Source organism: Gadus chalcogrammus, chromosome 5, assembly GCF_026213295.1.
Source record: "Gadus chalcogrammus isolate NIFS_2021 chromosome 5, NIFS_Gcha_1.0, whole genome shotgun sequence".
Taxonomy (NCBI): domain Eukaryota; kingdom Metazoa; phylum Chordata; class Actinopteri; order Gadiformes; family Gadidae; genus Gadus; species Gadus chalcogrammus.
Genome location: NC_079416.1, coordinates 4,591,565 through 4,617,819, shown reverse-complemented (window position 1 = coordinate 4,617,819; position 26,255 = coordinate 4,591,565). Strand labels below are relative to the sequence as shown.

Here is a 26,255-nt window from a genome sequence, read left to right as displayed (position 1 = left end):
AAAGACGAAAGGGAGTGCTAAATTGAATAGATTCATAGAGGGGCGTATCAGACTTATTCCTCAAAATATCTTCCATTGACACCATAAAATGCAATAACGATAAAATAAACAAACAAAACAACATCAATCAGGCCACCACAAACAGTCTTCCTTCCGTTTTAATAAAACAGCAGTATATCATATATTAATGTGTATTCCTCTAAACGAGTGCGTTACTCATGGATGTGACTGGCTCTCTAGCTCTCTGCTCCCCAGAGTGTCAGAATCCACAATCCACCGTCCTGAAAAACGCAAAAAGTATTCCTCTTCGCTCCCTCTCGCTTCTCTACCCTTCCGCAGGTGTCTGACACTCCTCTTCGTTTTCCTCGGTTGAACAAAGTAACGTGATCCCAATTAATGATGGTGTGCCAAAAAAAATAATTATACCAACACCTCTGGGGGCCCTTGGGGAGGTAAAAGGGAAAGGCAGGGACATTATGGCCTCCCCCCAGAGAAGACTGGAGTGTGTTGCTACAGAGTCTGAAGTTCTCAGCCGTGCCGACATCAGAGCTGGTACCACTTCTTGTCTTTGTACTTCAACATCATCTGGGGAAGGAAAACAGAATATATACATATAAAAAAATCACAAGTCATTAAACAGAGGCTTTAATCCAAACCAAGAATTTGTACACCCAAAAATTAAGAATATGTAGGAGAGAATCTTGCTCATGATGCCAACAGGCCGACCACAGACATTGAGCTTCGGACTCGGAACCTTTAACCTGAAGATTATTGTATTAAAATGTTTATCTGCAATAGTTTAAATATAATTGACCATATGTCTTATAGTGTGTTTGATGGAAGATATATATAAAAGGTTTTAACATTGGCACTTCTGGCCGTTCCGTACGCGCAGATTCTTTAACGTTTCCACTAGCAGTTTAAAGGTGCCCATGCCTGAGGAGGCCAAAGGTTATTATCGATTATCATTTGTTCGTTCCTCTAACTATACAAGCCTCATTAAAAAGGGTCATGAGGGTTTAATAGAAGCATAGCACGGAGAGGTCAGTTTGACCATTTTCTCTGCATGCTTGTTGAAATAGGACAGATTTTGAGATTAGGAAGCAAACAGCGAACTGAGTTCATCATCGCGGATGTCACTGCAATGATCAGGTGACCGCGCCGAGCCACCGTAGAATAAGGGGAAAAGAAGCGAGGAGTGTGGACGGGAGAGGGGGAGGGATGAGGAGGGAGGGAAGGACTTCTGCGTACGTCGTGAGCGTGTTTGGAGAAGGAGTCGGCGCTGGCCATCATGGCCGCCGTGCGCTCCTCCAGCTCGCCCAGCTTCTGTCCTCTCTCGTCCAGGGCGATGCGGGCGCGGGCCAGGTCCCCCACCACCCCCGACGCAGCCCCCTTCATGCCCTCCATGCCCCCGGGACCCGGGATGTGCTGGGCCAGACTGCGGGAGGCCTTCCCCGCAGCGGTCTCTCCGACTGAACAAACACACACACACACACACACACACACACACACACACACACACACACACACACACACACACACACACACACACACACACACACACACACACACACACACACACACACACACACACACTAGATGAGAAGCAAAAACTATAAAGGATGCCTGCGATGTGAACATGGATTTCATACATGAAAAACTAGAACGCCTAAATGACAACAATGTGATCATAAAGGTCCCCAGTTTGATTATGAAGGACATGATCACATTGTAGATCATGATGAAAGAACAATATCGACATGATAAAACACTACAACCTGAACTTAAAAGGACTACACCTTGAACATAAAGGACAACAACATGAACATGATAAAATACTACAACATGAACATGAAGAACTCCAACATGAACATAATAAAAGACTACAATGTGAACATGAAGTACTCCCAAAGTGAACATGATAGAAGACTACAATGTGAATATGAAGGACTCCAAAATGAACATGATATATGACTACAACGTGAACATGAAGGACTTCAACAGGAACAGGAAGGACCCCAACGTGAACATAATGAAGGACTCCAACCCTGAACATAATGAAAGACTCCAACGTGAACATAATGAAATGCTACAACGTGAACATAATAAAGACTCCAACGTGAACATGATGCAGTGATGTTACGGGACTCACAGAGATCTTCCCGGTCCAGGGACTGAGCCCCTCCCCCAAACAGGCCCTTGAAGAAGCCTCGGTTCGGAGCTTCTGGTGTCTCCACAGGGGTGAACAGCTCACACAGCATCTCCTGCAGGGGGCAAGAACACACCCATATTCTGACCTGCTCATCTGTGGCCATAGTCATGTCTATTATTATTGTTAAAGTGGCAGTCTCCAAGATGTTCATTTAAATAATGTCTGTTTGGTAACTACCTATCGCCAAGTGGCCCATGAAAGCCTTTACAACTGCAGTATTATAAATGTTTAACAGTTTGTATCTCTGGGACGAATCACAACTTCTTCGAGATCACTACTTTAAATTAAACAATTAATACATGTATGTTAATTGTATTGTAATGCATGAGATACACGTCTGCAATGAAAACTAAAATATGTTGGTTATAATGAACACAAATGTATCCAAGTGTCCCCGAGGCTGAGAGGGGGGCCATGCTGACCTGGAGGTTGTCACAGGTCTCCTGGCTGTAGGTGATCCTCTGCACCTCCGCGGGGGAGGTCAGGTACAGCGCCTGGCCCAGGTTGGAGAAGGCAAACGTCCGTGCTATCCGCATGTCGGTGAGAGGCAGGTAGTTGACGTCCAGCAGGGGGCGCAAGCTGGGCAAACTGTCAAAGTAGGAGAAAGAGAGGATGGAGAAGGTTACAATGCTGTCACGGGGCAAGAAGCTTTTATCCAAATATACTTCTTAATTATAACCTTTATTAAGCCAGTCGAGACTCATTGAGATTAAAATCCTTTTTGGAATAGTGACCTGGCCAAGAATGTAAGGAGGGGTCAACGAGGATTCAGAAGGATACGTTGAGGGGAACATTTTGGGGATCGAACCCAGCATCTTTGTGCTGGAGGTGGACCACCTCTACAGCTCTGGATTCCTACCCATTATGAGATAACTCTATTCATGTTGCCCTTCTGCTCTTTGCTGCCAGACCAGTGAGTCTATAACAACTTGGTCAATTATCCTTGTTGCAGTACGGAAATGCACCAAAGGCCTGGTTAATCTGACTCTAGCTTTTCCTATCATTATACATTTATAATGATCCTACATACAATACTATATGACTATTAGGGTCCACTATCTTTTTGACTAATGTAAGTAAACCTTTGGTGCTAACCAAGGGGGGGGGGTTTGAGAGGGGTACCTCAGGGTCCTGATGTAGACCAACCCAGGGGGTAGTGTGTTTGAGGGGTACCTCAGGGTCATGAGGTGGACAAACTGAGGGGGGGGGGGTGAGGGGTACCTCAGGGTCATGATGTAGACCAACCCAGGGGGTAGTGTGTTTGAGGGGTACCTCAGGGTCATGATGTAGACCAACCCAGGGGGTAGTGTGTTTGAGGGGTACCTCAGGGTCATGATGTAGACCAACCCAGGGGTAGTGTGTTTGAGGGGTACCTCAGGGTCCTGATGTAGACCAACCCAGGGGGTAGTGTGTTTGAGGGGTACCTCAGGGTCCTGATGTAGACCGACCCAGGGGGTAGTGTGTTTGAGGGGTACCTCAGGGTCCTGATGTAGACCAACCCAGGGGGTAGTGTGTTTGAGGGGTACCTCAGGGTCCTGATGTAGACCAACCCAGGGGGTAGTGTGTTTGAGGGGTACCTCAGGGTCCTGATGTAGACCAACCCATGGGGTAGTGTGTTTGAGGGGTACCTCAGGGTCCTGATGTAGACCAACCCAGGGGGTAGTGTGTTTGAGGGGTACCTCAGGGTCATGATGTGCCCGTTGGCGCAGAAGCAGGCGATGCAGTTGCTGGCGGCCATCTGCACCACGTCGGCCCGCAGCACGAAGGAGCTCTCGGTGATGTTGTGTTTGAAGACGGCCGTCTGGGAGGGCATGGCCACCACCGTGGCCTGCTTCTCCAGGCACACCACCGCGTACTGCCCGTCCGCCGCGCCGCCCTCCTGGGAGGCGGCCGGGGACGTCGGCCCGCGCCTCCTGCTCCGCTCCTTCTCCTTGTCCTCGTCCGAGGCGTTGGGGTCGTACCACGGCTCATAGGCAGGGGGCAGCAGTGCGCCGGCGGCGTCCAGGAGAGCCATGGTCATCACCCCACCCTTCAGTCGCACCAGGGTGCCTGGAGCGACGAGAGCACACGTTAGAGGGCCTGCTTCCGGCTGGTAGACCTCCCAGTGTTATTAACGTCCTCTTTCACATCCAAAATCAATTCAAAACAGGAGCTGTGGATCATCATTTGCTCAAATAATAATGACCTTAACCTTCATTGAACATTTGTACAGTCAGTTTAGATGCGTTCATCCAAAGGGGAAAAGCGCCCAAGATAAATACGTTCAATAAAATAGGTTTTAAAAAGACCCGTTTTCAATGTCAGCGTTGCGTTGACGCATGCGTGTTTTATTTGCCCTAAAGCGGTGGAGCTCACCGCAGCTGGACACGCCCACAGGCTGGGAGAGCCGCTGGTCGGCCGCGGGGGGCAGGCTGAGGTCCAGCAGCAACACCGCGCCCTGGCTGGTGCCCACCATCAGGCAGGGGCCCGGCCCGCCCTCCGTCACCTTGCGGGGGAACGTCTCGCAGAAGTGGAAGGAGGAGATGACCTCACGGGACTCGCGCTCGATGCTGGTGACGCTGGAGCTGCGGGAGCGGCTGAAGGAGCTGTCCTTGGCGTCTGGATGAGTAGGAGGAGGAGGAGGAGAACCAGTAGTAGGAGGAGGAGGAGGAGGAGGGGGAGGGGAGGGGGAGGAGGAGGAGGAGAACCAGTAGTAGGAGGAGGAGGAGGAGGAGGAGGAGGAGGAGAACCAGTAGTAGGAGGAGGAGGAGGAGGAGGGGGAGGGGGAGGGGGAGGAGGAGGAGGAGAACCAGGAGGAGGAGGAGGAGAACCAGGAGGAGGAGGGGGAGGGGGAGGAGGAGGAGGAGGAGGGGGAGGGGGAGGAGGAGGAGGAGAACCAGGAGAAGGAGGAGGAGAACCAGGAGGAGGAGGGGGAGGAGGAAGGGGAGGAGAACCAGGAGGAGAACCAGGAGGAGGAGGGGGAGGAGGAAGGGGAGGACAACCAGGAGGAGAACCAGGAGGAGGAGGAGGAGGGGGAGGAGAACCAGTAGGAGGAGAAGGAGAACCAGGGAGGAGGAGGGGGAGGGGGAGGGGGAGATGGAGGAGGGGGAGAACCAGGAGAATACATGAGACAATTGTTTTTACAAAGTGAGCAGCAGCAGCAGAACGGTGGAGCAGTTAGGATGAAAACCATCAACCTGCAGAATTCCCCATTCAATGTTAGTAGGTTGCGACCATCCCATGCCTTCACTGATAGTTATAGTGTACAGTGTACATATAGTGCACATAGTTTAAATAGTGTACAGTTTTCATAGCAGACAGATTTAAACCCAGCATATCACCTCAGAGTGAGTGAAGGGAAAATAAAGTCCTTCACTGAATGTTAACAAACAGTTTTAAAATAGCTTCATGGTTATATTTATAGCCAATTGCCATTAATGGAGAGTACACATAGCAGCAAACCCAAAACACCGGCAATTATCAACAGGCAATCCACGAGGACGCTTTGTTGCTGTTTGGACACAGGTGGAAAGTCTCACTATCGACTCTCCTTCCAAAAAAAAAAAGAAAAAACTGATTCCGAACAGGAACTCGTTATGCTAGGTGATAAAAAGCAGTTAGGATGAATGCACCACGCCCACTTGTCCTGTCTGGGGACAGGATCTAAACAGGAAAAGCAGGATATGCAACACCAACGCATCAGGAAGCAGTTATAAAAAGAAAAAGCCTGGTGAGAATCGTGGGAATTGTTTTTAGATGTTAGTGTCCATCAGAGACTGCTACCGCCATATCAGAGACAGCAAGGCACCAAAACACTGCCGTGGGGGCGGGGTTAGTCACACCAGGCAGCGAGCGCCGCCCCGGCCGCCCTGAGGCGCGGAGGCTCGGGCGCCCAACTCACTGAGGTCCTGTTCTGAGTGCGTTCTGCGCACGTCCAGGGTGAGCCGCGCCACGTCCGGGCCTCTCCTCAGACTCATGCAATGCTTCCTAGAGGGGAGAGAACGCCTGCACCAAGACCGCCGCGACACCACTGCTCCCCAGCAACCCCCCCCCCCCCCCCAACACACACACACAGATGTACACACACACACACACACACACACACACACACACACACACACACACACACACAATCACACACACACAATCACACACACACACACACACACACACACACACTAAGCGGCAGATTGGCTACAATATAGAAGTGGGAAAAAAAAGAACTACAAACACGAATAAACAACGGCACCACACCTGTAAGAACAATATGATGGACTGTAAAATCAGCAGGGTTAGTTCCAACAGTTGCTCGGGCTTACCAGTGTCTGGCTTTTGCTCAGTGGAGGAATTTATTTTCCTTGAGATCTTGGCTGTAAGGAGAGAGGAGACATTTCTTCTTTTACGAGAGGACAGTGACGTTCCACTTCTAACAGCTTTCTTCCTTATCACCCCCCCATTCGAAGTTCATTTAATGACAGCTTGCATTCGTGGATTGATGACATGTGTGTTGGAAAGAAAGGGCGGAGGTGACACCGCAGTCAGACCTCTCTCTCTCTCTCTGTTAAAAGCTACATGGTGGCTGTCATGTTAATCAAGCAGGAAGCAGGAAGGAAATTACATCATTAGAATGTGGTCAAGTCAGGGTTAGAGAGCGGCAGCAGAAGACAAAGTCCATAAAAACGGTGAGTTGTCTTATTATTTTTTACAGCACTGCGCACCTGCGATCACAAAAACACGGCAGTGAACAGAAACTGCGTCTACGACCGGAGAGGATTCGGAGTTGCTGATTTGCCCAGAGGTTAGAAGTGTGCAGAATTAAGCGTGTTCGGCACCACCACAAGTGTAGTGAAGCAGTTTTTCCTCTTATCACGTGGTGCATAGAGGAGACCAGAAACAGCAAAGGAAAACATGCACTTGTGGACAAAAACAGATCGGATTGATCAATCGTATGACGACCATAGAGACACACAACAAAGGCCCCAACACCTGGTGATTAGTGAGCACACAACACTCGTCCTGATGCACCGCAGTCTGCGATTGGCACAAGATGCACAGAAGAGAGGTTTTTGCCGCACAGAAGCACAGAGGGGTGAGGCGAGCTTCCCGTGATTCACCACATAGCGGGAAACCACAGGAAGTGGGACAGAGCAATACACAGAGGTCATACAGTACCAAAGTCACTGGACACCGTCTTGGAGAAGCGCCTGCTCTTTGTCTTCACTGTGAATGTGTTCCAGAATAAAACAAAAACAAAATAAATAAAATGACCGGGAATAAGGCAGGATGTTTATTAGTCCTTTAAATAGGAACGCACCAATACCAACTTATAACGGTTAATACCCAAATGTGAAACGTGTGTATAGTGCGGATCGGACACATAGCTTTCTACAAATTCAGTTGCTTTTCTTCTATGTTGACAAAGCCAGATTTGGATCTTGGGTATCATTTTTGTTCATATGAAGGATACTTCCTTGAAATCAATCCTGTCGCTGGACACGTGCTACAGGGTAATGGTGCATTCCCATTGTCAAAGGGTATTGTGGCTGCGTGGTGCGATACAGTACCCAGAGCAAGGAACCTTTGTTGCTTTGGCTCTTCGTCTGAATTGCAGGGAGAGGCAGATCCTACAGGATCAGCGACACCGGAGGCAGCCGTGTCAAACCACACTCAGCATTGAAGTCAAAGTGCTTTAGAAAAGTCGCCACAACACAAACAGAGCCTACCTGAAGTGGGCGATTTGCAGCGGTCTTCTGAGGCTGTGGGGCCGTCGTTACCGTCGCACAACGCTGAAGAGAGAAACGGAGCAGAAAATAAACTTGTTTTAACGGTCAACCTCCCATGTGCAGGGATGAAAGCCATGCTGATGACGTGCATGTAGCCTGACATGGGGTAGAATACATGCTAGCTATCAGCACAACGTGCAGCCTACCCTGTTCCAGGACACATGCCATGCTTATAACTAGCATGAACTTGCATTTATCAGACTTAATTGAACCGGTTCATATCTTTTCAACATTTACTCATTAGCCGTTCGATACGTCTAATAAATTCATTTCTGGAGGTTTATTTGTTTAAAGTTGTCGGAGGACATTGGGGCCATTTGACCAAATCCTACACCGTTCACCAATCAAAGGCTCCGGTGACAAACATAATTAAATGTTCATTGGATGTCTTCCACTAAGCTAGCGACTGGATCACATCACAGGGAGAGAGGCAGGAGGGGGAACTGTGCTGGGTGGGGGTGTGGCCCCTCTGTACATCAGGTCTAATAACGGTGCCAAGACCGTATGATTTACTGGACCCTCCCAATCCGGGCCGTGACATAGGATACCATGATGGTAGCATATGGTCAGTGTGCCTACGGGCACTGTTATACTGGTGTGTTCTACTGGTGTGGTCTACTTCTGTGTTCTACTGGTGTTCTACTGGTTTGTTCTACTGTAGCCTTTCTCAAACTTCTCCAGCCTCTACCCTCAACCCTCTGCCCTCTACTTATCTATTATTTTATTTTATTGTATGAAAATGTTTATATGTGAAGCACTTTGAGTCTGCCTTGTGTAAGAAAAGTGCTATATAAATAAAGTTGCCTTGCCTTGCCTTGCCTCTAGACCTCGGCCCCTTGGGCCCACGGAGACTACATAAATACGATGTAATATAACAGAACTTTATCAGACAAATTAAGATATATATCAAAGTGAAGTGTCAGTTCTCAATCTGTTGAATGTGATGGGATTTGTTGTCGTTTGGTTCTGATGGGTCAGCGTATTTATTTGGCGCACATGTAACGGGAGGCGCAGGTTTTAAATCGTCAGTGATATAATAGGGGGACCTGAGTGGGAACCAGTCATCATTGGTCCACTGGTTTGAGAAAATCTGCTCTACTGGGAACAGGAACCCAACAGAAAAACACAGAGGAAAGACAAACACACACAAATATAGAGAGAGTGTAAGTGGTGAGACCGAGAGAGAGATCGAGATATCGAGAGAGAGAGAAAGAGAGAGAGGGATGAAGAGAGATCGAGTGAGGGAGCTTGATTTACTAGGACAAAACAGAAAACTTGAATGAGGAACTGGAAAGGGAAACAGAGAGAAACCGACAGACATGACTTACTGAAGTGATAGAAGCTGAGTTTTTTCACAGACTCGGTACACAAGTTAGAAAGGCTGGACATGCAAGAAGGCTTCCCATGTGGAAAGTCTTTAGAAGGCCACAGAGAAGACGAGAGCGACGTGAGAAGGTGACAGAGAAAAGATTAGCCAGAAATCAAAACAGAATGATATCCAAATGAAAGCCACAAAAACGTTGCTCAAGGCTAGATCCACACTGTTCTAAGTAAAAGCAAATACTGTGTGTACTTAAGACGATTAGCACTACACTTAACATGTGCAAAAATTTTGAATCTAGCACTGGCCTGCTACAGAAGAAAAAAATAATTAAAAGAGTGGAATGAAATGCAGAAAAAAAGAACAAAGTAAGAAAGACATTTCAGAGACAACAAAACAAATGCATACAGGCAACAAACAGTGTATGTTGACATGGACCATGTAACCCAGTGGGACTCAAACAGTGGTGCATTGTCGTGACCTCGTGAACCCAGCCTGATGCGACCGGCCGCAGTCTGACGGATGGGAAGAGTAATGGAGGGGCTCAAGCAAACGTATCGTTCAACGGAGCACTCAGAAAGTTTTTTATGCAAAATAGACAGAATAATGGCAATAAAAGATTGCAGAAATTTGCAATTTGCACCAATGGCTTTTATCGGATTGGAAAACGTTTTTGCTCAACTTCAAACCACATTCAACGGCGGAGAGAGCAGGAGCATCAATCTGATTGGCTGGATTCTGAACAACGTAAGGCCGCACCCATAATGGAAAAGGTAAATCTGTCCAGCTAAAGCCAGACTGTAGTCACTGTGGAAATCAAAGTGCATATCGAGTATGGTCTCACAGGACTAGTGTAGTGAAATAAATCAACACGTAGGCAAGACAAAATGACCGATCACTAATTAGGGACTGAATCCCATTATGAATGGTATCAAACAGCAGAACATTGGTAATTAGCAGAGCTCTGCAGTATTTCAAAAGCGCAGGTGAACAGATGGAGGTTGTGTTGGAGATGCCCCCTGCTGAGTGGGAGGAACTACTTCAGGGAGAGGGAGAACACGGAGGGGGGGAGAGAGCGAGAACCAGAGCTGGCTGCCAAGGATTCCCTTTCTCTAACAACATCTCCCACCATCTCTGCCCATACTGACACAATATTATATATATATATATATATATATATATATATATATATATATATATAACACAATTAAATAGCTTTAAAGCTTAAGATGGCAGTAACAATGATGATGATAATATTCCTTAAGTTATTGCGTGAGTAAATTGTTGGCACTAAGGGAATTCTCACAAAATCTTTACAGATTATATAATATATTTGTTTAAAGCAACTGCCCAAAGTGTTGTTCTGTAGGTGGATGAGAAAGAGTGACAGAGAGAGGAAGAGAGATAGACATAGACACAGAGACAGAGAGAGATAAAGAGAGAGAGACAGACAGAGGGAGAGACAGAGAGAGTGAAGGAGACAGAGAGAGAGACACAGAGAGGGACAGAGACAGAGAGAGAGAGAAGATACAGAGACAGAGAGAGAGACAGAGAGAGTGAAGGAGACAGAGAGAGAAAGAGAGAGTGAGAGAGAGACAGAGAGAGTGAAGGAGACAGAGAGAGTGAAGGAGAGAGATAGAGAGAGAGAGAGACAGAGAGAGTGAAGGAGACAGAGAGTGAAGGAGAGAGATAGAGAGAGAGAGAGACAGAGAGAGTGAAGGAGACAGAGAGAGAGAGAGAGAGAGAGAGAGAGAGAGAGAGAGAGAGAGAGAGAGAGAGAGAGAGAGAGAGAGAGAGAGAGAGAGAGAGAGAGAGACAGAGACAGAGACAGAGACAGAGAGAGGGAGACAGAGGGAGAGACAGAGGGAGAGAAGGAGACCGACAGAGCAAGAGAAGGAGACCGACAGAGGGAGAGGAAAAGAGAAAATATTTTTAATGAAAACACAAACAGAAGAACAGAATTATTATTATAAGGACTGGAAAGCCTTCAGTGTCACAAAGCGTCCCATCCACACAAAAGACCGACTGCTGACCTCCAGAGGGGTGGCGGGTCTTGCGGGGGGAGCGCGGCTGCCTCTGGTAGGGGTCCGAGGGGGTGTAGAGCTCCGACGTGCCCATGTTGAGGAGCACCGTGCGCTGGAGGTAGTCCACAACGGCCAGTCCACCACTGTTACCCAAAACCACACTGGGGGAGAGAGGGAGAGCCTTTTTTTTTTACCTTTTGGAGTAAGGTGTTCACACACTGTATGTTCTATTCATGTTGTTTCTATTTTTCTGCAAGCTTTTATTGAATGAGTGTTTTCAGTGCTTGGAATCTTTCAAAGTACTGCATTGATACTGAAAACCGTCATGTTTAAACAGAGACTGGTTGGAAGCCAACATATGTGTTGTGCGTTTTCTGTGCGTTTCCAACAGTCATCCCATTGCTGGTTTTATGACCACGCTCTGGTACATTAAGAGCGGCACAAATCCAATTCAGCCCTCAATGTTATTGAATCGAAGTCCCCCCCCCCCCCCCCCCCCCCCCCCCATACACACACACACACACACACGATCAGAGGGAGAAGATCGAGAGAGAGTATAATAAATGCCAGTTGTTGCACAGTACATTGATTGCATACATTCTTAGCATGAGATACCCCAACTGGGACTGGAACCACAAACCCTAGCATTGTTAATGCCCTGCCCTCCCATTAGAGCGACTAGAGGCTGCTTTGCACGTCACAGCACACTTGTTTTAGGGAGATAGATGAGAGAAGCAGCCGAAGGAAGAGGCATCTGTAAAGGCAGCCGGGTGTCGCAGTGTGTGTGTCTTTTATGACTCAGGGTGTGTGAGTGAGAGAGTGAGTGACTGCTTAGCCTGAGTCACAAATATGTAAGCCCACGAACAGCCATAAACAGACCAGAGGAAAGCGGCTGTATTCCAGTCGTACCCAGAGCAACTAGATACCGGATCCCAACGGATACCAGGAACACAAACTTCCTGAGAACTACACAGACCCATCCTAGTTATCAAACCAACTGCCATATCTCTGCAGAGAGATATCCAACAATGTACAATCACACACCCAACCCAAGACTGTACAGCCTCAAAAAGGAATACAGGACAACTATACTACTGTACTTCTGTCTTGTTCTTATAGATTTCTTATATATATATATATATATATATATACACACACACTGTATATTACTCTTTATATATCTGGGGTATTATATATTTTGAATTTGTATTGTTCTTGCCTATGTTTGGATAATTTGTTCTGTTAGTATCATCTGCTTTGTAAAAGTAAATGTCTATTTTCCGTGCCAATGAAGACCTTCTGAATTGAATTGAATTGAAAGAGACAGAGAGATACAACGAGAGTGAGTGATCGGTATAAACATGAGAAACTGAGTGAGGTAAACAAACAGAGGAATGGTGCAGTCGGGACAGCCCTACTCACAGGCCGTAGGAGGAGTTGTGGGCCAGGCTGGTGATCTGCTGGGGGGGCTCGCCGCTCACCCCCACCAGCTGGACCACCAGGTCCAGCTGGTAGCCCGGAGACTGCTTCAGAGGAGAGCCACGCACCCTGGGGGGGGGGGGGGGGGAAAGAGAGAGAGAGAGAGAGAGAGAGAGAGAGAGAGAGAGAGAGAGAGAGAGAGAGAGAGAGAGAGAGAGAGAGAGAGAGAGAGAGAGAGAGAGAGAGAGAGAGAGAGAGAGAGAATTGAACAACAACATCAACAACAGTATCAAACCAGCTTTACTATTCATGGAGTCACTCTCTGTGGCTTCCCCAGAGAGACCCATCAGAACCGAGGTGCATACTGGAGAGATGGCACGTTGCCGCGGGGAGGGTCCGATGGGGTGCTGCCTGCGGCGGCCTGCAGGGGGGGCTCTCCCTCCTGGGGGCTGGAGGAGGCGGCCCCCGGGGCGGGCAGTGTGGGGGTCTGATCCCCCGCTGGCTCCGGGGACTCCACATCACTCAGATCACTCTGCATGCGCACCTCCAGCATCTGGTGTCCGGGGGGGATATGAGGGAGAGGGGGTGAGGAAGAGGGGTGAGAGAGACAGAGGTGGAGGGTGAGAGGGAGGAGGGCGAGGATTGAGAGACAGAGACATTATTTATGATCACGACCATCACATACTGTTAATAGATTTAATACCGTCTTATAAAGACTATGAATAGAACTGAATTGATTCATTAACACGATCAAATATTCTTCCTATAAAAGGTATCAATGAAAAGAAATAAACACAATGATAAAATGGGTTAACTTATAATCAATATTTCTTAATAAAAGTTATGACAGAGAACCAGTTCTGACAGCATTTAGATCACATACACAAACACAAAACGTTTTTACACTGCCAAATATGCCCATCTTATGCACGCCTTTTCCCCGGCACGCGTTTACACTGACCGAGGTAATATACCGGCCTGAGTTCGCACCCCAATTTACCCTCGCGGACCCTACACATATTTACGGTTTCATTTTAATGTGATTACACGGCTCCGCGGTCCAGGGGCGGGGCTTGGGTAGAGGTGTTGCTGCGTTGTCTCTACAACAGAGACAACACAGCGATGTCAGCATGAGCAGTTCTAACCGGAGAGATGGTGAAATCCACGAGCTGCTTTGAAGAGAAGCTGATGCAGTCATATTAAAGGAAGATGGGTAAAAAATGGTGCGATCAACGAGAAAGACGCAGAGGAACGGTCCTTACGAGGCTTTTGTCGGGATAAAAAACAAGTGGCCAGCAAAATGAAGAATATCTTGCCGTTTTTGCACTTGTTAATAGTTAATCGCGTTTGTAGCCTACACTCAGATGTATTCTCATACTTGCAGGCGAATCGTAAAAAAATTAAAACATTCGTACTATGCAAATTATTCTAAAGAGTTCTTCCCTCCATGCGTAGCCCCGCCTTCTCCAGTGAGCCAAGAAAGCCCGCTCCTTGATTTTACCACCCGGTAAGACAGTAAAATTGCCGGGCTTGCCAAGCCTCGACCCTACCGGCTTGAAAGTGCAAAAATGCCTACAGACACACACACAAACACAGAAACACAAACACAGAAACACAAATCTCTCCCTCCTAGAAACTGACGGCAGAACCCTATTGCTCACCTGCACTTCTTCTGTGGTGACCTCCTGCTTGCTGAACCTATAAACGAGGACGTGGGCAGAGACTCCGGCCACGCACAGTATCCTGCTCTCAGGGCACCAGGAAAGGGTCTGGATGGCAAAGGGATCCTCCTCCACCAGCTCTGTGCTCGGCTTGTCTTCCTTGCCGCGGGGCCTCTCGAACACTTTGGCAGTTTTCAGCTTGTACAGCATTTGGAACATTACTTCACCCAGAGCAGAAAGATAAGAGAAATGTAATTAGAGGACCTAAGGAGACAATATAAACTTTTGGCTGTTTGTGTGTGTGATTCATTTGGTAGCTAGCGGCGGTTTCTACTTACAAGCAGAGGCGTCCCAGAACTTAAGGGAGCCATCGGCATGTCTGTTCAGAAAGCAAAGAAAGAAAAAAACATATTTGGAATTCATCATAGTCGTACATGAACATTTAAATGCTTTTCTTTGGATGAGTTCCAGAGTCAAACAACAACTAACAGAGAGAGAGATTAATATAATCTGGGAACAGAATCAAGATAAAAACTTTGCTGAATAAATTGTTATCACTCTCCACCCAAGACGTCCAACAAAGACTTGATATTATATATAGTTTAATGAAAATAGTTGCACTATTTGGACTCACATTCTCTTTTTATAAGGCCAAGAGGTTTATAATCTTGATCAAGACCCATCCCCAGAGAATGGAATGAACACAGATCTAGAGGTGGTTAATGGGTCATATGCCCTAACCCTGCCGGCCTCCACTCACCCAGTGATGACTATCTCCGGGTAGCTCTGGGTCCCCTGGCCCCAGTTTCCACCACTAATGGGCCATTCCTGCAATTAGAGTGACAAAACTTAATGAGAACAATCGCACCATTACTCTGATCAATTCAATTAACACCATGGTTGCTGCCAGGGCACCACTTTAACAGCATGTGCTAAATAAAAAGGATCCACAATGCCTGGAAGATTCAATACATTGAGCTAGTCTCTGATACCTTCTCGCTGTATCCTTATAAACAACCTTAAGATCACTCATTCAAAATTAACTTAATATCACTAATTAAAAATGTGAATGTAATGTTACCAAAATGAATCCCCTCCCTCTCTAGTCCCTCCCTCTCTAGTCCCTTCCTACCTCCCTCTCTAGTCCCTCCCTCTCTAGTCCCTTCCTACCTCTCTCTCTAGTCCCTCCCTCTCTAGTCCCTCCCTCTCTAGTCCCTCCCTATCCCCCTCTCTAGTCCCTCCCTCTCTAGTCCCTTCCTATCTCCCTCTGGAGTCCCTCCCTCTCTAGTTCCGCCCTCTCTAGCCCCTCTCTCTTTAGACCATCCTTCACTAGTCTCTCCCTCACTTGTCCCTCCTGTCTAGTCCCTCCCTGTCTAGTCCCTCCCTCTCTTGTCCCTCCTGTCTAGTCCCTCCCTGTCTAGTCCCTCCCTCTCTTGTCCCTCCCTGTCTAGTCCCTCCCTCCCTCTCTAGTCCCGCCCTCTCTAGCCCCTCTCTCTTTAGACCATCCTTCACTAGTCCCTCCCTCTCTAGTCCCTCCCTGTCTAGTCCCTCCCTGTCTAGTCCCTCCCTGTCTCTCCCTGTCTAGTCCCTCCCTCTCTAGTCCCTCCCTCCCTCCCTCTCTAGTCCCTCCCTGTCTAGTCCCTCCCTCTCTAGTCCCTCCCTCCCTCCCTCTCTAGTCCCTCCCTGTCTAGTCCCTCCCTGTCTAGTCCCTCCCTCCCTCCCTCCCTCTCTAGTCCCTCCCTGTCTAGTCCCTCCCTCTCTAGTCCCTCCCTCCCTCCCTCTCTAGTCCCTCCCTCCATACAATTCGCCGCAACCCAGAAGTGTTTGCATTAATGCACCTGTGATTGACAGGCAAGATGAATTCCTCAAACCAATCAGGGAACAGATGCCCAGATCGGTCGAGAATGACCCGGGAGTGATCTCAAATCTCAGTCGTCTAATAAAGAGGCCGGCGCAGTCCACTTTAAACCGATGTTCTCGCAGAGCTTTTGACTCACTCTTAACTGAGCGACAGCGGTGCCATACTAACAAATGTCAAACAACAGCTCCTAAAAGATACCTACAGTACCTTTAATCTACTAATGAATGCTCTCCATTGCTTGACCATGATGAAGTACCTTCTTGCTGTAACCCTGTCTCTTCTGCCTGGAGCCCACCGAGTACAGCGCTGCGATCAGCTCGGCGGGGCAGTCGGCAAAGTATTCACAGCAGGTCACCGGCGACTCGTGGATGCTCAGGGGGTACGGAGACTCGAATATGGGGTAGCTGTGGACACACCATTACAGCCAGATGAAACTGGAGTCTTTCAACTCAACACTAAACACTAAACTAGCCAATATCTGTCTCCATCTGTGGACGGACAGACAGAGTGAGGGTCTCCTGACGACGTATTCTGGATGATAGCATATTCAGAAAGTATAACTAATAATTTAAATCAAATGACCAAATCCATTTTTAAAAGGTAGGCTTTCCTATTAGTAGGTTCGTTTTTAATTATGTGTGCTCTTAAAATGTTACTTATTCCTGTTCAAACATAGTTAATTTGAGGGCTGGTAGGTAACTATAACTCATTATTTACCACTAAACGTCAACCTTATTGCTATATCTACATTATCTACGCATAGCTAAACGTCAGAGGAGCTGAGGAGTGGATTAAATGTGTCATGTGTTGCACACTCAAATCATTCTTCTTGGGCAGCACTTAACAGCGAGTGATGTCATGACGCAAGTGACATCACCTGGCACCCATTTAAAAGGCTCCGGATGCAGAGATGCCAGTACAAAGACATTAAGTGTTGTGTGGTATTGGAGAGAGAGAGCGAATTACCACAGAATGGATCAGCCCTGTTAACACGCTAATGTTCACAATTAAACGTGCTACATGAGTCAAATCTAATTTCATCATTGTTATAATGATCCGTTAAATATTCACCCAATTTGTCCGAGGTCGATCACCACTAAATCCTTCTCGAGCAGGACCACCACAGCATACGGCTCCTGGACGTCTGGCGAGACAGATCACAAACACAAAGGTTGGGGTTCTCGCACCCAACAGCATGAAAGAACTACAGACCGCGGCCGACTGACCACAGGGGCAGTGAGGGGTTACCGTTGGAGTATGGAGTTTCACATAGCGTGAGGAACTCTACGATGGGGTAGTCCATCTCCAGCACAGCGGTGCTCTTGCCGTGCATCACGGTGAGGCAGGCCCTGCGCCCCACCGTGTCGTAGGACAGCCCCCCCGACAGCACCATGAAGGCGTCCCTGGACCGAAGACAAGAAACCGTCTTGGAAAATGCACGCATAAACCGGCCAACAGCAACTTGACAAAGAGTAAATAATGACTAGAAACAATGGTTAATCCTCAGTGCCGGCACTGTGTGCAACATGCTATGCATCTTGCGTTCTGATTGGCTGACAATTCTGCCCAGTGATATTACTCACCTCAGCTTATGCCAAATCAGCCAATCAGAAGTTCCAACAGCATGTTTGACCAGTGATTGGCTCTGTTCCATGGGTTTGATTTGAGTGTTTACTGTTTAATCTTTAGGCGAGGTAAACTACTCATTCAAATTCAATTAATCAACAAACTAAACTAGCAAAACGTGAACACCTGTATATTTTCTACAATATAAAATGGAAAGCCATTTCTGTTTTGCTTAAACCAGATGTGATGAGGCCGAAAGCCTTAAAACCCCTCTTGAAAGATTTCCCCACAAATTATATGTTGCGCCGCAGAAAATGCGGCGCAGCATTTTCACACGGGCCCTAATTAGATCCCACCTAGCCAATCAGTGGCTAATGGCCGTCATGATCAACTGTAGCCGCTTATTAGGAGGAGGAACAGGAGACAATGAGAGAAGGGAAGAGGGAGGGGAAGGAGGAGGAGGGGGAGGATGGGAGGAGGAGCAGGAGGAGGGGGAGGAGCATGTGGATGGGGAAGAGGAGCAGGTAGAGGGGGAGAAGGGAGAGGAGGAGGAGGAGGAGGAGGGAGAGGAGGGAGAGAAAGAGGAGGGGGAGAAGGAGCAGGTGGAGAGGGAAGAAGGAGAGGAGGAGCAGGAGGAGGTGGAGGGAGAGGAGGAGGAGGTGGAGGGAGGAGGGAGAGGAGGAGGAGGGGGAGGGGGAGAAGGGAGAGGAGGAGGAGGAGGGGGAGAAGGAGCAGGTGGAGGGGAGGCAGAAGGGAGGAGACAGTGACAGTTGGAATGCGTCCCGGTGTGTGTACCCAACAACAGGACGGCCAGCGCCTCAAACAGGATGTGGAAAGGAGAGCCGGCTGACTAAGGGGAGGGGTCATGGCTCACCCGGCCCGCGTGGTCTTGTACTCCACTTTGAGGATGGGCTTGCAGGGTTCTGGTTTCTTCCCGTCTTTGGGCTGCTTGCCTGGGAGGGGGGGGGGATGCACAGACATGGATGTGAAGAGAGAAATGTATGGCCACACTAGAGCGAGTTCATTCATTACAACACCCATTATGGAAGACATTTATGATTAATAATGAATGAGTGAGCGGGTTGTTCTTCAATAACGTTTACATTCACCTCATAATTACTTTTATATTGTGATGAATAATATGGTATAATGTAGATCCAGTAAGGGTTTTTCTATTGCATTAACTACACAACTTCACCACACGAGAGGATCATGTGACCAGACAGGAAGTAGGCATTGTGTATTGAGGTCTAACGACAAATATCAATGATGCCAAGCACTGTATTTATAGCTACAAACGCTGTGGGTACTTTTATACCTGTGCGTGCATGGCTTTTATTCACACAACAGCTCCTTCTGTGTGGTGTGATATGTATGTATATGCATGTATGTAAGTCTGTGTCTGCATGTGCAAGTACTTTTTGAGCCATGTGGTGAGTGAGCATGAGTCTATGTATTTGCACGCGCAAATACATAGACTCATGCTCACTCACTGTGTACGTGCGGTGTACGTGCGGTGCGTGCGCGCGACGCGTCCCCACCATGTGGTGTGATGGTCTGGATAGGCTTGGCGGTGACTCGTACATTCCAAGTGGTCAGGGTGCCGTCAGAGTGGCTGCACACAAACTGCTTCCCCTCGTGGTGCCAGGCCACCGAGTGGATGGCCTGCAGCACACACACACACAAACAAACACACGCGCGCACAAACAGAAACACACACACACTTACCAAAACATATGCAAAGTGGGGACCGTAAGGACAACGACAGTTTGCTTCAGTTGAACACAGGAGTGGCGGTCATTATCCTATGCGTGGAATGAATGGAATCCATGCTAGTAGATTAGGAAGTATGTCCAATATTGCATAATTTCATGCCTTTCATGCATTCCTTAATTAGTCTTGCGGGATTAATAAGCGTTATCTTAATTTCCAAGCCAATTAAGGACTGGTGAAACATAATTAAGTTGTTTAGCTCTCATTAGGTGTAACAGGTGTGGCTGAGAGGGAGAGAGAGAGTGAGATTCACAGAGTCAAAATCCCACCAGAGTAACAGTCCCAAGGAACCAGCTGCCCGTTGTGAGGACGGCAGCCATGTCCCCACAAACACCGTTGAGCAGCGCCGTGTGTGTGCGTGCGTGCGTGCGTGCGTGCGTGCGTGCGTGCGTGCGTGCGTGCGTGCGTGCGTGCGTGCGTGCGTGCGTGCGTGTGCCTTACCTCATCGTAACTGTAGCGGTAGTCAGCCTTTTTACACTTGAGGTCCCACAGCACCACTATCCCACATTCAAAACCAATCAGAAGCTGCAACACAAGGAGACAACATGAGGTCACGACCAAACTACATACAGCTTGACTTACAGTCGACTGAAATACACACGGGGTGTCAACATAGGTTCCCATGTTGTGTATTGGCCAGTTTGGAAGGCTTGGATTAGAAGCAGAAGGATCCATACCTTGCCTTCGTCCATTGGGTTGTCACTGATGTGGACTACAGGGCCAGGGTGGGACTTGGTGGATCTGGAATAGGAAGGGGGAGAAAATAAATGGATTGAATAAATAAAATGGAATAAAATGATTTGGCATCCCTTGGACGGGTGACATTCAGGAGATTGAACAAACCGAATGCAGTACACAGGTCACAGTACAGCGACAGAACGGTAAGTCAAACACTTTGCACTGATTCTCCTTAGATCCCCAGTGCCTGAAGCTGTGTGCGCGGTTACACACACTGCTGAATATTGGATTTCGCTGCTTAGGCCAGCGTAGGCTCACTCTCAGATCAGAGCACATGCACCGTCTGCCTAGCCAATACTATATCTTAGCTTCACTTTAAATGTTGCATAAAGAAATATATCATTCAAAGAGGACAGACCAGTGACCAGTGGTCACAAGTAGAATAGGATGTGGAGTTTTTGTTCATAAGGCTGTGTACAAACATTTTGTAAACCTAAGCCTTACAAAATGTATCCATATCCTTATGCTAGGATAAACAACACAAAACAATATTAACATTACCCCCCCCACAATAAAGGGTTCACACTGTTCGATGCAGAATTACCGACACAAAGAAGGGAAAATGTCAGTGAGGGAGAGAGGGTTTTGGAGGCAGCGGGGCTCACAGCTCAATGGCTTTGTTCCACATGATGACGTAGCCCGAGAGGGTGAAGGACTCCACGTTGACGATGTGGATGTTCCCCCGCTCCGTCCCGATGTACAGCCACTTACTCTGGAAGGGCAGGTGGCAGTACGTGATCCTGGGGAATAAACACAGTTCAACCCCAAAGTTATGAAAATGTGCACGCAACATTTTAAAAAGATCTTCACAATACTAACCAAGAGATAAAACCGAATTATCCTTATTTGAAACTTTTTTCAAAAAAAAAAAACTTTTTTTGTTTAGACAAATCCTGGCAGGTAAAACAACCTAGACAGAACAAAGGCCCAAGAACACACGTGGTATTGGTGACGCATGGTAGAGCCCGCCCCCCCCCACCAGCCTCACCTCTCCTTGCTGAACTTTAGGGAATGCAGAATAGCAGGCTGCTTCTGCCTCAGGTTCCACAGGTGAATGCTGTCGTCGGCTAAGGCACTCACCAGCGCCCCCTAAAGGTCAGGTTAAAAGTCAAATGAATCACATGACGGCTCTCACACACAGCCACACTGCAGAGGATTAAACCCTGGACCCAGCACTGGCCTGGGCGAGGGAGAGCGAGAGCAAGAGAGAGTGGGAGTGAGCCCTAAAAAGCACAACTAAAAAGGCCATTACGGAGCCCCGCTAGGTCACAAAGCTAACACCACTGTCTAATCAATGTGTTGGCTGACAGCACTTCTCACACGTGCTGGCCCTGGTTAACAATCTGTAAACGCTGAACCAGTGCCAGGGAAGGGGTGTGCACAGGAGAGATGTCCGCCCAGGGGGGGACATTCCTAGGCTGGGATAGATGGATGGATGGAGGGATGGATGGATAAAGGGAGGGAGGGAGGGAGGGATGGAAGGAGGGAGGGATGAATGGATAGAGGCATAGAGGGAGGGAGGGCTGAGCGAGGAGGTGAGGAGGATATTAGGGAGGAATCAAACCTTGTGGTTAACAAACAGATGGTTAGGTGAATAAATGGTTAGATAGACAAATGGATAGATAGAGGGAGGGAGGGAGGGAGGGAGGGAGGGAGGGAGGGAGAGAATTATTGACAACGTGAGAAGCTTAATTGAGGAGGATATCATTGATCAGGAACTGAATGAATGATTGGACAGACGGACGGACAGAGGGATGAATGACTGAATGAATGAATGGACAGATGGAAGGATGGAGGGAGGAATTAATGCGGATATGAGATCAGGAATCCAACCTCATTGATGAGGAACTGCAGCTGGATGACGGCGGCTCCACTCTCGTGCTGGCAGTAGCACTCCACGCCAGAACGGCCAAACCTGCAGGTTGCTTCACTCAGGAGAATAAACGGTTGACATTCTCATTCAGTATACAAAAATACAAATGAAAGTAATACAGCCATGTTAAGAAAACAATCACAATATTATTATTTTTTAAAAGGCAGAGAGATGGTGCGGTGGTCTACCGTAAGAACCACAATCAGATTAAAACAACCAGTACTAAAGACAATGGTGTACAGTGTATTGTGTAGGTTGGAAGGACGGAAAGGAAACGAAATTAGAAACTCTCCATTTAAATGAGACTCTTGGCTGTGTTTGTCTCAATGAAGATAAAAACCTACACGAATGGAGATCTGAGCTCATTTTGGAATTGGAGTTATCGAATTCAGTGACCATTACCGAGACAGAAACAGGAAACGGTCAGAAAGAGGATCTCTCCATGAAGCCACCAGCGGGATGCGCTCCCAATTCAATGATGCAATCAGACAACTGAATAAAAAACAACTCATAATTGCAGATGAGACAATGTTGCTTTTGAGCTGATCTCCTGTAACCCTAAACGGTCGGGCAAGGCAGAGCATGCAGGAGTTCAATCAACCCCTGAAGAGGCCCATATCTATCTATCTATCTATCTATCTATCTATCTATCTATAATAATGATATATTGGTCGTAGCTGCTTTAGCAGTATGGAGGCAACAGACGGCTAGAGACATCCACGGGTGCCATAGTGCCGGCTACTGAACCTCGCCTCACTTCTGACCTTTCCACCCCCACATCCCCCTCCCCCCCTCCCCCTCCCAGGCTCCAGTGCCACTGGCTGAGGCCAGGGCTAGTCATGATTATTAATATAGGTACTATGCCTCTGTTGTTGTGGGGGGGTTTCATTCATTTGGCTTGCGTCATATCTGCTGATCTTTGATCAGCAGATATATGAAATCATCGATTTTTTTATAAGCAAAACAGTAATATGTAGCATTACTGGTTTGTTATCACCATCATCATGCCAGCACGACACTTAAACGTCCTTGTTTGCTACAAGATGATTTGTCGGTTGGCTTTTTCCGTATTTCAATTATTGTGCTTTTTATTTGTCATCTGGTGTTTGTCGATAAAATATGTTTTTTTATGTTCTATTTCAACACAAGCCCCAGCATCCAAACCCACACGCTGCTCATATGATAAGCATAAAGTTCCTCACTTCCTCATATTTCAACACTTTGCTTGTGACTGTCTACGATGTGCTAGTGTAAGCCAGTTCAGACACACTTCAACAGCAGCAAACACTTAACACTGCAGAACTGCCACATTTAAAGATTACACATTTTAATTTAAATAATTTAAATAAAATCGGTAGTCAGCTGATTCAGTTGGGAATTAAGTCGATTGTTCAGATAATTATTAAGAATTTGGTTTAGAATCACACACTCTTAGTCACATTGATATCATGAGCCCAAACCCAGGCTTAAATAACGTCACAAGCCAAGGGAAGACAGCATTACGAAAACACAAAAATATCAAATCAGAAGAATGACCCATAGTTCTTCCTCATTTGGTGTTATCCTTCTCAGCTCTGAAAAGCAGATCAGCTGATAACCATCGTAGAGGGAGGGCCGTGACTCCCTCACACAGGCTCCCAAGAGAACACAGGGAGAAAGCCCTTTCCCACCACAGCCCATTTCTGAGGCCATCTATGAGAGCGTATGCAGCATCAGCAGAACATTGGAGAAGAATATGCTTTGGTGGCCCAGCTACCTTCTACTTTAAGAAAGGACTTTCTTTAGGGCACTTCATTCACCTATTGGTTTCTAACAATGGGTTTCAGAGAAGTGGGTTGGAGTACTTCATTTTAGAAACTTAGCAAACCAAACCAACTTCCCTTGAACCTCAATCCCAAACTCAATCTCTGGCAAGGGTTAGAGCAAGATATGCTGCGGTTCGTCTTCTCCAGAAACAACACGTTGCTTTCATGCGGTTTGTCTTCTCAAGAAACAACACATTGCTTTCATCCCATGCTGGCCCACAACACTATCTAGGGTGACCAGGGATCCCCTTTTACTCGGAACTGCACAGTATTTCTGTCCCTTGTCCCCTGTCCCAAATATATCGAGACAACGTCCCACATTCTGATGGGCTGTAGATTAAAGTTTCTTCTTCCAGCTTGCTTTACAGCAAGGGCTGTGAAGATAGCAGGGAGGGCTGTAGTCACGGCGCTGTGTTTGATGTCTAGTAAAACGCATGTGGGTCAAGTGCGGGTTAACTTGTCACCGTCTCTGCTGCCTGCTACGCTACACCCAATGCGGAAAATTCAACGCAAAGTCACATACTATGCAGATTTAGGCTGAATACGGTGAACACCACCACCGAGAAAAGGAAATGCAGCTACAACAAAGAGTAGAGAAGTGGAAGGGTTAAGGGCTAGTGGAAGGGTTAAGGGCTTGGTGGGAAGTTAAGGGCTTGGTGGGAAGTAAAGGGCTAGTGTGAGGTTAAGGGCTAGTGGGAGGTTAAGGGCAGTCGGACTACGATGGCGCGCTGATGAGGCAGCCGCTAGTAGAAACACATTTTGTTAATGTAGACATTTACGGCTTGTAGACAACTCATTGAGTTTATGTCTAGCAGGCTGTGGCAGCGTTTCCAAACTCTGTGGCCAATGAGCTGAATCAATAACAGCCTGTCGTTGATAAATGGACCAATTGCCTCAACGGCTCCGGCGTCACAAATTAGGGACGCCGTGGAGGAAGAGTGTGTGTGTGCGTGTGTGTCTGTATGTGTGCGTGTCTGTGCGATTGTGTGTCAGCCCATCCTCACAGGTATAGTACAATAGGGACGCAGGTGTAATTGCGTGCGGGGGTTTGAGTTCTCACAAGTATAGTAAACAGTAACATGTCTTTGTGCGTGTTCTGACAAGAATAGTAAAATAGGGGTGCGTGCGTGTGTGTGTGTTCTACGGGTGGCGTCAGGTAAACACAGTGGGCCTGGTAATCTTCAAACTGTAGGTGAGGATAGAGGAAGACATAGCATGCATTGCAGACTATGGAAGTTAAACAGAGAGCTACTGTTTAGGTATGTTCTCCGCATGACAGGCTGTGAGTAGACCCACGCTCATGCAGAACCACGCGCCCGCTGCTGTTAGGACAACCTCCCTTCACTAAGACTGCAGGTAAACACTGGTCAGGTGGGGCACCATCTCTTCTGAAAACATTGGTGTTGTACATAAAAAACAGTGGCCAACGAGTAGCGGATTCTGCTATTCATTACTTTGTACTGTTTAGCAGGCACTTTGATTTTTTTTTATAAGATACATGCAATAAATGAGCAGGTATGGGTTGGTAGAAATCTTGCCGACTAAGGATACCAACAGGTTCCACATCTATGTTGCTTCCTATAGTTGCATTGATAAGCATTCAAACATACCCATTTGTAGTGTATATGGAAGATACGTGTAATTTTCTATTGTTTAACAACAGCCTTGCCATGCAACCGGCCAGGTCAGTGGATGTTTACATGTGACAGAAGCAGGTTGGCACCCGACGGCCCGGTAGAAGACTTTGGCTCCGTGGCGTATGGCGTAGGTTCTGTTGGCGCTACAGCAGAGGCTACGTTAATGAGGCTCCTTCTGGAGAGGGAGGGGGGGCTGGTGGCTTATAGGCCATATTCCCTTTGCAGCTGCTATCTTTGAATGCTAAAACACTAAACGCAAAACATATTCAGAACCACGATGGCTGCTCGGTGAGTAAGGCCTACAGCTACAAAGCTTGCAGCTTTCAGCAGAGTCTATAGATAGTAGCTAGTGTCTCTTATCAACACTTAAGATTCAAAGTTGAGTGTGGATTAGAGCTGGTTAATATTGATTGATATGTATGGCTGTAATAAGCATTAATGCAATGGTTTGGACCACTTATCAATAAAAAAGTAAAGAAATATATAACCTATACTGCAAATATCATACAGCTACTCGCTACTTTCATTCACATATTTATATTTGAAGTGTGTCTTTAAAAAAAACATAATGCCTTACGTGGCCGAGCCTTGTATATTATACTG

At 47.3% G+C, this 26,255-nt stretch overlaps 1 protein-coding gene across 3 annotated transcripts in view; it reads right to left on the bottom strand.

Annotated features, from left to right (window-relative positions):
* Positions 1–492: 492 nt before the first annotated feature.
* The window catches only part of LOC130382269 (syntaxin-binding protein 5-like), a 28,167-nt gene continuing 2,404 nt past the window's right edge, over positions 493–26,255 (bottom strand). Inside the window, exons 3-29 of one of the 3 annotated variants that reach the window (XM_056589908.1) lie at positions 22,171–22,252; positions 21,326–21,426; positions 20,943–21,077; positions 20,277–20,340; positions 20,041–20,124; positions 19,368–19,491; positions 18,701–18,779; positions 17,509–17,663; positions 17,332–17,404; positions 16,517–16,664; positions 15,160–15,227; positions 14,738–14,778; positions 14,400–14,620; positions 13,104–13,291; positions 12,742–12,867; positions 11,329–11,480; positions 9,303–9,389; positions 7,915–7,977; positions 7,756–7,815; positions 7,364–7,411; positions 6,511–6,561; positions 4,568–4,810; positions 3,892–4,261; positions 2,635–2,800; positions 2,153–2,264; positions 1,252–1,472; positions 493–585 (exon numbers count right to left, since the gene is read on the bottom strand). In XM_056589908.1, coding sequence (XP_056445883.1) covers positions 544–585; positions 1,252–1,472; positions 2,153–2,264; positions 2,635–2,800; positions 3,892–4,261; positions 4,568–4,810; positions 6,511–6,561; positions 7,364–7,411; positions 7,756–7,815; positions 7,915–7,977; positions 9,303–9,389; positions 11,329–11,480; positions 12,742–12,867; positions 13,104–13,291; positions 14,400–14,620; positions 14,738–14,778; positions 15,160–15,227; positions 16,517–16,664; positions 17,332–17,404; positions 17,509–17,663; positions 18,701–18,779; positions 19,368–19,491; positions 20,041–20,124; positions 20,277–20,340; positions 20,943–21,077; positions 21,326–21,426; positions 22,171–22,252 — 3,304 coding nt within the window. In that variant the 3' untranslated portion in view covers positions 493–543. Of the gene's footprint in view, positions 586–1,251; positions 1,473–2,152; positions 2,265–2,634; positions 2,801–3,891; positions 4,262–4,567; positions 4,811–6,092; positions 6,222–6,510; positions 6,562–7,363; positions 7,412–7,755; positions 7,816–7,914; positions 7,978–9,302; positions 9,390–11,328; positions 11,481–12,741; positions 12,868–13,103; positions 13,292–14,399; positions 14,621–14,737; positions 14,779–15,159; positions 15,228–16,516; positions 16,665–17,331; positions 17,405–17,508; positions 17,664–18,700; positions 18,780–19,367; positions 19,492–20,040; positions 20,125–20,276; positions 20,341–20,942; positions 21,078–21,325; positions 21,427–22,170; positions 22,253–26,255 lie in introns of all 3 variants that reach the window. The other 2 variants (XM_056589906.1, XM_056589907.1) reach the window with 2 other exon arrangements.